General features: G+C 56.6%; 2 protein-coding genes across 11 annotated transcripts in view; one reads left to right on the top strand and one right to left on the bottom strand.

The window, feature by feature from the left end:
- The window catches only part of STK11IP (serine/threonine kinase 11 interacting protein), a 34,959-nt gene extending 32,482 nt beyond the window's left edge, over positions 1 to 2,477 (bottom strand). For 2 of the 4 annotated variants that reach the window (XM_074966946.1, XM_074966948.1), the window contains exons 1-2: positions 2,326 to 2,477; positions 1,026 to 1,089 (exon numbers count right to left, since the gene is read on the bottom strand). In XM_074966946.1, the coding sequence (XP_074823047.1) occupies positions 1,026 to 1,089 (64 nt within the window). In that variant the 5' untranslated portion in view covers positions 2,326 to 2,477. Of the gene's footprint in view, positions 1 to 1,025; positions 1,090 to 1,315; positions 1,336 to 2,325 lie in introns of those variants that run through there. The other 2 variants (XM_074966949.1, XM_074966947.1) reach the window with 2 other exon arrangements.
- SLC4A3 (solute carrier family 4 member 3) overlaps positions 1,892 to 12,709 on the top strand; it is a 73,076-nt gene continuing 62,258 nt past the window's right edge. Inside the window, exons 1-3 of one of the 7 annotated variants that reach the window (XM_074966939.1) lie at positions 1,953 to 1,995; positions 8,973 to 9,057; positions 12,078 to 12,230. In XM_074966939.1, coding sequence (XP_074823040.1) covers positions 12,177 to 12,230 — 54 coding nt within the window. In that variant the 5' untranslated portion in view covers positions 1,953 to 1,995; positions 8,973 to 9,057; positions 12,078 to 12,176. Of the gene's footprint in view, positions 1,996 to 4,019; positions 4,413 to 6,366; positions 6,393 to 8,054; positions 8,076 to 8,972; positions 9,058 to 12,077; positions 12,231 to 12,709 lie in introns of those variants that run through there. The other 6 variants (XM_074966945.1, XM_074966938.1, XM_074966941.1 and 3 more) reach the window with 6 other exon arrangements.

The raw sequence follows: 12,709 nt of genomic DNA, 5'->3' as shown, positions 1-12,709 counted from the left end.
ATCCTCCTCCCACCCTCTAAACTCCTCGGTCCAAGCCCAGAGGACCCTCCTACACCCCAAACACCTCATCCCCAGATGGAGCCCTCAACCCCCACACTCCCAGCCCTCTCCCGCACCCTGTACTCCTCATTTACCACCTTGGAGCCTGCACCCCCAACCAGAGCCCTCACCCCCTCCTGCCCCCCAACTCCAATTTTGTGAGCATTCATGGCCTGCCATACAATTTCTATGCCTAGATGTGGCAAAAGTTTGCCCACTCCTGGGGTAACCTCTGGTTCTTGTGTTACATGAAAGAACAACATGACACTTCCTTATTCACTTTCTTCTCACCAGTCAAGATTTTATAGCTCTCTATCATAGTCCCTCTTCGTCGTCTTTTTTCCAAGCTGCAAAGTCCACGTTTTAATGTCTCCTCATAGGGAAGCTGTTCCATATCTCTGATCATTTTTGTTACCTTTTCTAATGTTTTTTGTGAGATGGAGTGGCCAGAACTGCATGCAGTATTCGAGATGTGGGTGTACCATGGATTTATGTTGTGGCATTATGAGATATATATATGCAGGCTGCGTACAAACATCCCATGGCACGACCAAAACCTTATAGGTATTGCACGTAGACACGGCTCAGGAGCAGACAGACACCCCTTGATTCCCAGTGTCCGGGGCGGGGGGACCCTGCGTAGTTCTGGGTCTGGGGCACTGGGAAAGGACTGGTCCTGGCTGGGCCCCCAGCAAAGCAAACGATGCGGTACTTGCGGAGGCTTCTTCTAGGTCTGCTCCTGCCAGCGTCAGTCAGACTTGGTATTTTTCTCCCCCCACCGCTGCCAAGCTCTGGAAGCTCGTCCCTGGGCCCCGCCTGGGCGCGCGGGGCCCATCAGGCGCTCTGGCCACTGGCCCATGGCCCCGCACGGGGAAGCCGGGGCGGCCAAGCCCCCCCCGATTCCAGCCCCGCCCGCCGAGAGGGGAGACCCCCCCCGAAGGGCCGCGCCCCGGCCGCCCCCCAACCCCCCCGGCGCCGGGGCTCACCGGAGTCCTGCAGCAGGCGGGCTAAGCTCGGGACCAGCGTCTCTCCGGGGGCCGCCGCCGCCATCTGGGGGGCAGGGAGAAGCGTCACGGTCGCACAAGGCCCGGGCGGGGCGGGGGCTGCGGGCAAACGGGCCCAGGTGACCGCCCCCCCCGCCCGGAGACCGGCCCGCGCGACTCTCCGCTCCGCCTCCCCCGGGGTCCCGCCCACTCGGGGCCCACGCCCGGCGGGGCTCCGGCCTAAGACCCTGGGGCTGCCCCCCGGCGCGCCCCCTCGGCTCGGCCTCACTCACTTCCGCGTTACCATAGAGTTCGAGAGGCCCGGGCAGAGCGGCCCCCCCCCGGCCTCACTCACTTCCGCGTTATCATGGAGTCCCAGAGGCCGGGGCAGAGCGGCTCCTCCGGGCGCCCTTTATTACTGCGCTACCATAGAGTCCCCCTCAGAGCCACCGTCCAAGCAAGAGCAAAACGTAGCGTTGGGGTCACTCCCCCCCCCCCACAGACCCCCAACTCTCGCTCCCCCCCGTCCTCCACAGACACCACCCCCGGCTCCCCTCCCCCTCCACAGACCCCCCCCCCCGACACCCCCTCGCCCACAAACAGCCCCCCGGCTCCCCTTCCCCTCCCCAAACACACCCCCCCGGTCCTCCACAGACCCCCCCCTCCCCAAACACACCCACCCCCCGGCTCCCCTCCACAGACCCCCAGCTCCCCCCGCCCAAGAGCCCCTCGGCTCCACTCCGTCCTCCCCCTCCACAGACCCCCCCACGCCCCCAGACCCCCCCGAGCGCTCCGACCCTTCACTCTGGAGACACCGCGCCCCCCAGCACAACCCCGCCCCGAGGGGAGCCCTGGGCAGACGGACGGTCCGGCCCGGCCGGGCTCGGGGAGCGCTCCGGGGGACGTGCCCAGCGAGCCGGGCCCCTGCGGCCGAAGAGGAGCCGTGGGCGGGCGGGAGCCCCCCGGCGAAGGGGTGAGCGCCCCCGCTGCCGAGCGCGGCTCTCCAGCCGGGCCACGAAGGGTCCGGCCGGCTGCAAAGCGCCCGCCGCGCCGGGCAGGGCAGAGCCCCAGCCCCGGGGCGCGGACACGCAGGCTTCGGCCCCTTCCCGGGGTGCTCGGCGCTGGCCCGTGGGCTGCAGCGCGGCGGGGGCGGGGGGATTCACCCCCCCCCCCCAGGCACGGGTAGGGTCGGAGACGCGCAGCGGGGGCGGGAAGTGAGGGGACCCCCCCGGGTAGAGCTAGTGGAGGAGCCCCTTCCGCTCCCTCTCAGCGGGGTGCAGGGACCCCCCCCCAGGCTCGCCACCTTGCCCCCCCGCCGTCCTTGGCCGGCCCCGCCCGGCAGGTAAGCGGTGGAGAAGCGGGCCTGCAGCTCCGGGATCCCGGCATGAGCCGCGGTGTCCACACGCCGCGCGGCTGTGCCGGAGCCCAGGTGTGACTCCGGCGTCTCCCGCACCCGCTCGGCGGCTTCACGCCAGTTCCGCCTGCCAGCCCCCGCGCAGCGTCCCCCCGCCGCAGCGATCCGGAGCCGCCCGGCGCCTGGAGGGGGCGGATTGTCCTGCGCGGACCGGCGAGGGGCGGGGGCCGCCAGCCCGCACGGTGCGGGGGCCCGGCCGCGTCCCGCTCTCACGAGCCGAGCCGGAGCCCTGCGCGGGGCCGGGCTGTCTGGGGCCGCCGCCCGCGGGGCTCCGCAGAAAGGGGCCCGCGGATCCGCAGGGACACGCTGCAGTCCCCGCCCCGCACAGAGGCGGCTCCCCCGGCCGCCGCCGCAGCCTACCTGGGACGGCGCCGGCTGGCGGGGCTGAGCCGGGCACGTGGAGGGAGCGACCTTGGCCGAGCGGGGGGCGGCGGCGGGGGCTCCCTCCGCCCCTTATATCGGCCCGGGAAGGGGGTGGGCGTGCAGGTGAGCCCCGGCCGCGCTCGGGGCGGCCGCGCTCGGGGCAGGGAGGCCGTGCGGGCGCTGCCGGCGGTTCCTCGGGAATCAGCCCGGGGTGACATCCCCAAATCCCCGATCCGCGGCAGTCACAGCTGCCCACGCGGCCAAGGCACGAGCCGCCGGACTGCCGCGCTCTGTCGGGGGCCCCGGCCAGACCCCGCACGGGGCTGCCCTGGGAGGGGTCGGCTCCCCCCGGCGCCCGGCTCTTGCCCAGCGGTCCCCCACGGTGTGAGGGACAATCCATCGCGTTATGCGGCCAGTACGCATCTCCCGGCCCGCTCTTGTCTCGTGCCTTTATCAGCACCGGTCAGCGAACCCAAATCCCCCGCCAGATGGGTCCCGTTATCCGCACTGACCAAAAGGGAAACCGAGGCAACGGGGAAATGTGCGACTAAGAGCGCAGGGTGTGTTTGTGGCGAGGCTGGGACGGGAACCCGGATCGGCTTGGCTGCTCCTCGGCCTTTGCTGCAGGGAAGCAGCTCCCCAGCTGCGCTGCTGTCCCCTGGCGATAGACCTGGCCTGGGAGACCATGGGGGGCCAGGGCTGGGTCTTGCCTGCCTGGCCCCAGCAGCCCCTCGGGCACTGCACAGGACACGGCGTACAGCACCTGGTCGGTGTGGGGACAGAGCCGGGGAAGCGGGGAGGGGTGGGGGTGCAGACGGTGTGTCTGACTATGTGATGGGAAGGGAAGGGGAGCAGAAGAGGCGGATGGGCACGTGAGGGGGTGGGAGCAGGTGGGTGTATGTGGCCCTATTAGGGGGCATGTGTACAGTGCGGGCTGCGGGCCTTGTGTGTGTTCTGGGAAGGGGGAATTGTGAGGCTATTTGCAACCTCAGTGTCACAGACCAGCCTGCGGGTGGGGCGGGGGAGTGGAATAAGAGCGGGGGGAGCATGCACCTGGGGTGGGAGTGGGCACGTGTGACCAGTGTGCACAGACCAGCCTGCGGGTGGGGCGGGGAACGAAAGCGGGGGATTGCACGTGCCAGGGGTGGGAGTGGGCACCTGTGACGGCAGCGCGCAGGGTAACGCGGGGAGCTGGCCCCGCGTTTGCGCTGCGCGGCGCCTTGCGGGCCGGGGGAAGCCACTCGCTGGAGCTGGTGTGGCAGCCGCGGGAGGCGTGTGTCTCCAGGCTGTCGCCTGTGCCGGAGGCCGCCCCAGCCCTGCGTGACTCACGGCGGCCGGGCTCGGCGCTCGGTGCTCGCGGCGCGGGATTTCCAGCGCAGCCAGGCGGAGCGGAGCCCGACGCGGTGGATGGCTGCGTGGCTGCTGGAGAAGCGGAGGCGGCGGCGGTGCCTGACCCAGCCGCCCTCCCTGGCCCCCAGCAGGGACATGGCCGCATGCTGAGCACTGTCGGGCGGCGGCCGGAGCCTGGCCGGAGGGAGTCCTGCGCAGCGCCGTGTGTCCGGGGTCCCTTGGCCGGAGGCGAGCGGCTCTCCTTCCTTCTCCGCGGTTGCGAGGTACGGTACTAGCTCCTCTCGCCTCCATCGCCCTTTCTCGGCAGCTGCGCGGCCGTGGCATTGACACAGACGTGTGGCCAGGAGCCTGTCTGGGGTCCCCGATCGGCAGCTCCTCCAGCCTGGGCTGCTTCCCCCCGCCGCGCTCAGGGGCGGCCAGCCCTGTTGGGGGTTTGCCCGTGCCACCTGTCGGTGTTACCGCGGGCTGCTGCCCTGCGTTTCTGACGTGAGCGTGCAGCCTTTCCCAAAATGTCTGTGCTTGAGGGTCTGTCTCCCTCCGGTACCAGCCAGAGAGCCCTAGGGAGCGGACAGCATGCGGGGGCCATTAAGGAGAGGAAAAGGTCTGTGAGCCACTGAACATGAGACAGCAAAATTACAGGGCTAGTAGCAGGTGCACAGGGCATATAGGTGGGCCCCTGCCTCCCGCTGCTGCAGGCTCCCATGTAGCATGGCACCTATGCAGCCGGCACAGGGTCCTCTTCTCCCACTGCTGCGGACTCCTGCAGAGACATGGCCCCCGCGCAATGGGTTCTGCTCTCCCAGAGCCATGGAGTCCCATGCACAGCTGGCCTGTGAGTCTCACCTTCTGGTGCCACAGGCTGTCTCCTGCCTACGTACAGGTGGTGCCTGCACACCTGATAGCTGCACTGGTGCTTCCTGATGCTGCCTGCCCTGTGTTTCCATGAAGTAGCTTTCATGCACACCCTGATATTTCTCTGAGTCTCCCCTCGCTGTAGGGTCCTGTGCACATGCAGTACATGTCTGATCAGCTTGTGGCTCAGGCATACACACAGGCTGCTTGTGCGGCACACACAATATATTGTCATGGTCCCTCTCTGTTCCTTTCTTCCTGAGCTGCATGTGACCCTGCCATAGCTACCCAGAAGCATAATTGTCGGGACCTTCCTTGTGATTGCCTCTTGTAGGAATACCTCATCATCTCTGCATGATTTCTCTGTCTAGATCAGACCAGTGCCCCATCTAGTCTAGTGTCCTGTCTCTGATGGTGGCAAGTATTGGAGGCTTCAGGGGAAGGTGTAAACATCCAAAGTGAACGGTTGTGGATACCCTCCCCACAGGCTACCCTGTCTAAAGTAACCATCATCCATGTAAATGTCAAATCCCTTTCTGAATTCTGTTTGTGCTCTTGGTTTCTCTGATCTCAGTGGCGATGCGTTCCATAGGTTAATTTGGTGTTGCATGAAAAGTTTTTCCCATTCCTTCGTGTTACATTTGCTAACGCTTTCAGCTTCATCCTGTGCCCCCTTGTTCTTGTGTGATGAGAGAGGGGGAAGGGAGTGCAGAATCTGTCTTTCCAGTTCTGGTCGGGTTTGTATACTATGCCTACGACCTCAGCACCTCTTCTTTATTTTTATGTTTCTGTTGCATCCCCTGATGTTCATCTCCTCTCTGAACTAAACAGTCCCAGTCAATCTCTCTGCACAGGAAAGCCTTTTCAGGCCTCTAATCATTTTCCTCACTTGTCTTTGAACTCCTCCTCTTTCTCCTTTTTCTAGCTACTTAATCTACTGTCTGTCACCTAGATTCTCATACTGTTTCTATCTCCATCCCTCTGACTGCCTCCTGGTTTTATCTCAACCCACTTAGTTGTGGCTGCTGCTCTTCGTGGGATTATAGATGTTAAGAGGTGGAAAATGCCTCTTAGCCCACATCAGAACTCCTTTTCCAGGGAGCCTGGAGCAGAATTGTTCCCCACAGGAAGAAAAGGAGGACTTGTGGCACCTTAGAGACTAACAAATTTATTTGAGCATAAGCTTTCGTGAGCTGCTCAAATAAATTGGTTAGTCTCTAAGGTGCCACAAGCACTCCTTTTCTTTTTGCGAATACAGATTAACACGGCTGCGACTCTGGTTCCCCACAGGGTTCTTTCCAGTCTTGTTTTCAGTGTACCAAGCAATGGAGCTCCTATCACTTCCCTGAGGAGACAGCTCCAGAGCCTAGCAAATATTCTTACATAGCTAGGTAAGTGTATGTGCTACAAAGTCCCTGGTCCCAGGAATTTGGGTGGTCAGACTTGGCCATCTCACTGTGCCCTCCTTACAAAGAATATCGCCCATTTCAGACCCAGTGTTACTTCTGATCCAGAAAAATGTAGAGGAGGGGTGGCCAGCCTGTGGCTCTGGAGACATATGCGGCTCCTTGTATACAGGAGCTACAGGCGCCAACTTTGCAGTGTGCTACAGGGTGCTCACTGCTCAACCCCTGGCTCTGCCCCAGGCCTCGGCCCCACTCCACTCCTTCCCCCAAGGCCCCTTCCCCTGAGTCTGCTGCGCCCTTGCTCCTCCTCCTCTTCCCCCCACCCCTCCGAGCCTCCTGCACACCACAAAACAGCTGATTGCTGGGGGCAGGAGGAGCAGGGATTGAGAGTTACTTCCTGATCGGTGGTGCTGCTGGCAGGCGGGAGACATTGGGGGTGGAGGGGAGATGATGGGGGTCTGTTGACGTGTTACTGTGGCTCTTTGGCAATGTACATTGGTAAATTCTGGCTCCTTCTCAGGCACAGGTTGGCCACCCCTGACGTAGAGGACCAAATTCAGAGTTGGTGCAGGTTAGACTCCTTACAGTGAGACTACCTTAAACCTACCTAGGACCTATTCTTCCAATGGAGAAGGAATCTTAGGGCTTCCATCCTGCAGGTTGCTCCAGGAGGAGGGATCCCAGCACCAGCATGGAATCCCATTGAAGTAAATAGAGAACTGTGCAGTGGGAGTTGCCTAAGCTACAGTAACATGCCTTCTTTAATTTATATCCTCACACCCTCTCTTGTTAGTTGCTTTCCTTGCTGTCTTCCTCTTTTCCAGCCCCTCAGTGTATGTTACAATGTAGACAGGTTCCCTTCCACTCAGCTAGACTCTGGGCCAACTTTAGAGCAGAAATGTCTGAGCTTGGAGGCTGTATGTTACACTTGGGTAAGTGGGACAGGTTCAAGCTAGTGTAATTCATAAGCCAAGGGGGACAGGAAAAGTGTGAGCTACAAGAGCGTACGCTCTTGTAGACTTTAATTCTTAGCCTCCCCTTTGAATCTGGTCTGCTGTCATGCTTCTATTATTGTAAATTAATTACATCAGGAATGCTGTATCATGGACCTAGAGACAACTTTGTAGACACTAAAAGGATGAAGGTCTCAGTGTTTAAAATTTCTCTGACTTATTTTTTCTTATATCCCTCATATGAAAACCCATGTGGAGACCATAGCAGACTGGGATGTTCACATTCCCTTGTAGATCTCTCTGCCACAAAACTTTCCTCATATTAAGTCTGAATTTCCCTTTCTTAATTTCAGACTGATCCTCTTGAGTTACACTTTGTTGGGCCACCTGAAAAAAAAAATTCCTTCACCGGTGTTTACACCCATGAGATCTTTCTATATACTGCTGGCATGTTCTCTCCACCCCCTGCCTTAGTCATCACTTACCCAAACTAGACTGATTTAGCTCTTAATCTCTCTTTCTAAATCAATCCCTGCAGCCCTCAGACTTGTTCTTCTCTAAACTCCTTTCAGGTTATAGGATAATAGAAAATACCCTGTGAGAATGGTAGAAGAGCCGCAAGAATGATTAAAGGATCAGAAAACATATAGACTCCAGGAACTCAATCCAGTTAGTTTAACAAAGAGAAGGTTAAGGGGTGACTTGATCACAGTCTGTAAGTACCTTCCTGGGGAGCAAATATTTGATAATGGGCTCTTCAGTCTAGCAGAGAAAGGTCTAACATGATCCAGTGGTTGGAAGTTGAAGCTAGACACATTCAGACTGGAAATAAGGTGTAAATTTTTAACAGTGAGAGTAATTAACCAGTGGAATAATTTATCAAGGGTCATGGTGAATACTCCACTCACTGACAATTTTAAAATCAAGATTGGATTTTTTTTCAAGATCTGCTCTAGGAATTATTTTGGGTGAATTCTAAGGTCTGTGTTATTCAGGAGGTCAGACTAGGCCCTTATGGCCTTGGAATCTGTGAATCAGACTAGGGGTCTGTCTGGCTCAGAATCCTGTCTCTGAAAGTATCTGATAATAGCTGTTTCAATGGACAAGGAGAGGACATATTCCATACAAATCCCTTATCCTGTTGTTAACCTCACTAACAATTGGCCTCAGTATATTGTGGCGTTGAGTTCCACAGGCTAATTATGCCTTCTGTAATAAAGTGTTGTTTCCTTGTATAGGTTTTACTTTTGCTGCCATTCAGTTTAATTAAGCACCTGTTCTTATGTTGAGAGAAGGCAAGGAAAGGTACCCATTTTGCCTTCTCTCTGCCATACCTTACTATACATACCTTTATCATGTCCCCTCTTAAACTGAACAGGCCCAGTCTCTTCAATCTGTCCTCAAACAGATAGTTTTGCAAGCCTCTCATAATGTTCGTTGCTCATGTCTGATCCCCTTTACTTCTGCTCTATCTCTGTTTAGCTAAGATGACCAGAACTGAATACAGTATCCCAGGGGAACGTGTCCCACGGTTTTACAGAACGGCATTGAAATATTTCCATTGTTCTCCATCCCATTCCTTATACATCCTGACTTTGTGTTTGCTTTTCAGACTTCAGCTGCACAGGGAGCAGATTTCTATCAAGTTGCCCAGGTCTCATTCCTGAGGGGTTACAACTATTTTAGAAACCAGTGAGGTGTGTGAGAGGTTCAATTTAATGTGGGTTCTAATGTACATTGTCTTGCATTTGTCAGCACCGAGGGTGAAATTCTGGCTCTGCTGAATTAAATGGCAAAACTCCCATAGACTTCAGTGGGGCCAGGATTTTGCCCTGAATTTCATATGCCCCATACTGCCCATTCACCTAACTTTGTGAGTTCCCTCTGAAGTTCTTCACAGTCTTCTCCAGTCTTGACAACCCTAAATAATTCTGTGTCATCTGTACCTCTTGCCACCTCTCTGCTCACTCTCTTTCCAAGATCATTAATAACAACACTGGTTGGTGGATCCTTGAGACACCAATTGTTAATGTCTTTCTGGTATTGTAGCCAGAATTGAATGCAATATCTCACACGAGGTCCCACTAGAGCCACATGGAAAGGTTTTGGTCACCTTCTTGTCAGTATGGCCTGTATGTGCAGCCTCAAAATTGCAGTGTGCTTCTTTGTAGATGTATCACACTGCAGTTGTGTCACATTTTCTGTCTAATGTTTTTGCCTCAATGGGTGTATCCTGTCACACCTCTGGAAATGATTTAATAGAAGATGAGAAAATGAGCCTTGTGCAATGTACCTGAGTTGACCTAACTTTCTAGTGTAGACCATCCCTGAGAGAAGGTGATGGATATGTGAGTGTTGTCAATTGTTTTGTAGATATTTGGGGCATACAGTGACGTTGTCTTTGTGAGGGAGTGGGAGCTGGTGTATAGGGAGGTGACATCCATGAGAGAGGTTGTTAATATTGCAGTTTCTGGAGGAAGCCTATTGTGTCCAGAGGAATCTGGTCATTTGTGTGGTGAGAAAGTCTGGGATACACACCCTAACGCACATTTTCCAAACAAAGACCCTCCACCAGAGAAGTAGATCACATCATGGAATGGGCCACCCAAATACCCCAGGAGAACCTGCTTCTATACAGAAAAAACCAAACCCAACTGCATACCCCTAGTTGTCACCTATCATCCCACTCTGGCGCAATGATACCTGGGGTATCATTAAACAACAACCTTCATGGGTGACGGGTAAAAACCCCTTGGGGAAGCTAGCCCCACCAACCCCACCTTCTGCCTGAGGCCCCATCCCTACCCCCCCATCCACCCACTGGGGCCCCGAGGGCCCCCACAATCACAGCTGGAGAAGCCCCGGCCAAACTGCCCCAACCTCCAGGGCTGCACCAGGTCACCACAAGCCGTGCTGGGCTGCTGGGCAGCCCACGCCCCGAGCTATTCCAGGCAGCTTGCTGGCCCGAGCCCCAAGCCACTCCGGGACATCCATGGGCCTGAGCCCTGGGCCACCCGCTGGAGCTGAGCCCCCGCTGGCTTCCAGGGAGAGGGGAGTAAGGAGGGACGTGGTGGGGTCTCATGGAACAGCGGGGAGTGGAAGGTTGCGGCTGACGGGTGAGGAGGGATGCCTCGAGCCAACGGGAACCTCTGTGTGGGGCGCTGGTGTGAAGGAGAAGAGGTACAGAGGTTTTGGTAGTGCCCAGGAGTCCGGCGGTGGCTGCACCAGGGGAGGCTTAGCGTCCCCTGGCCTATTATACCCTCCACCCATGACAACCATATTCAATGGGGACCACATCCTGAAATAAATCTTTCCCAAAGCTCTGCTACTGGCCTTCAGACAACCCCCCAACCCCACCAAGCTCCTCATCAGAAGCAAGCTCCCCACAGACCAGGACACACTCACTCAAAGCAGCACCAGATCCTGCCAGAACAGATGCAAACCTGCAGATATTTTTCCACTTGTTTTGTTCATCATACACCCCACAACCAGAGGTGGATTAATTTTTATTGGGACCCTGGGTTCAAACAACATTTGGGCCCCCAGAAATGGACGGGGGGGGGGGAGGGTTAGGCCAAGGGGGCCATGGCGCTCCCACTTTTCAAAGTTCTGCTATGAAACAGGGAGAACAGGAGTTCCCAATCTCCCTTCTTTATCCCATTCAGTATTTTAGCTACTTTTCTCATGTCCTCTCTTCTTCATCTCCTTTCTAAAGTAACAATGCCAATCTTTTCAATCTCTCTTCATAGGAGAGTTTTTTCAGGCCCTTTATCATACTCGTTGCCCATCTCTGACTCCCCTCTACATCTACAGTATACTGTGTGAGATGGGTTGGCTAGGACTGCACACACGATTGTACATGAGGCCACACCATTGATTTACATAAGGAAATTATAATATTTTCTATGTTCTCATTCCCATCCCTTACGCTCTTCACATCTTGTTTATAATTCCAGTTGCCCATTGAGTAGGGGTCTCCATTGAGCTGTCTACAGAGCTGCCCAGATCCCTTTCCTGAGTTGATACAGTTCATTTAGAACCCTGGAAAATGTATGAGAAGTTTAAGATTTTTCTTCCAGTGTTCATTGCTTTGCATTTATCAACACCGAATCACTTGTCTTTGTGTTACCCATTGCCCTCGCTTGTTTAGGTCCCTCTGAAGTTCCTCACAGTCCTCCCTGGAGTTAACTCACCTAATTAACATGGTACCCTTACCCTGCCTACTCCCATCCCACCCTCTCCGCATCATGGCTTTCTTGGTTTATTCCTCCCATAGGGGATCAACTTCTTATCTGCCTTTGCACAAGTACATGTGGGAGTGGGGGCACAAGAAGCCTTTTCTCCTCTTGTCAGGGCAGAGCACAGGAGCAGTCCCAGTGAGCAGGGACAGCTAAGCCCCTGCTCCCTCCCCGGTACAAGCCATTTGGAAAGGGGCAGAGAGATGTCAGGGCTATGTCCTCCCTTCCACACTGGCTAGTGGACCAGGGCTGGCACCAAGCAGAGCAATCTGTGCCATCCTGATGGAGCTCTCCATTTGCTCCACACAGAATGATAGTCTTGCAGTGCCAGGTGCTGGGGCTGTCCAGTGAGGGGAGATGTCCTGGCTGAACGGGAGGTACTGAGCCCTTTACATGTGGCAGCCAGTGGAGGGATGAAGGGCCACAAGCAGGTTAGTGCTGCAGGTGACAGATTGTCTTGTCCTGCTCTCTCCCCCCAGGTTATGCCACTCTCCAGGTTTGCTGGATGCCTGCACGTAAAAGAGAAAGGTTGAGATTTGCCAAGACTTGGCATGACCGTCCTTAGGTCCTGAACCAACATGGCAGCTGGAGAGTCCCCTCCCACAGGAGGCGTCTTCATCAACCTGCAGCAGGTGAGGTGGAAATCCAACAGCAATGACTCTGGCCCTTCCTAGGGAGTCCTGTTCTTGCAGGACTGTGTGCAGAGATCTGCCTGTGCTCTGACCAGGGCATTCACAGCATCTGGGGATGTCCTTGTTGGTCTCCCAAGTGTCCCATCTGCTCTGGCCTCAGGCCTCGGTGAGAGCGGGAAGTCAAAGTGGAGTAGACAGTGCACCGGTTGGGCTTTGCTTCAATGGCAGCTGTATAGCTGAAGCCTTTTGAAAGTCACGTTCACACTCCCTGCCCTATAGGGCTGGCTGACACCTCGGTACTGAAGTGAATGACTGTGACAGACAGACGGATGGGCAGAGTCTGATTTGGAGAACGGAGGGACTCTCTCATTGTAACCACTCACTTGCGAAAAGCGTTTATATGTGGGGTCTTGCACTTCTCAGCAGTACCACAGCTTTTCTCCCCACTTCTCCCTCTGTCCCCATCCTCCTCCCGCCTC

This window comes from Natator depressus, chromosome 11 (genome assembly GCF_965152275.1).
Source record: "Natator depressus isolate rNatDep1 chromosome 11, rNatDep2.hap1, whole genome shotgun sequence".
Taxonomy (NCBI): Eukaryota; Metazoa; Chordata; order Testudines; family Cheloniidae; genus Natator; species Natator depressus.
The sequence above is the reverse complement of the archived record's forward strand: the minus strand, read 5'-3'. Positions and strand labels throughout refer to the sequence as shown.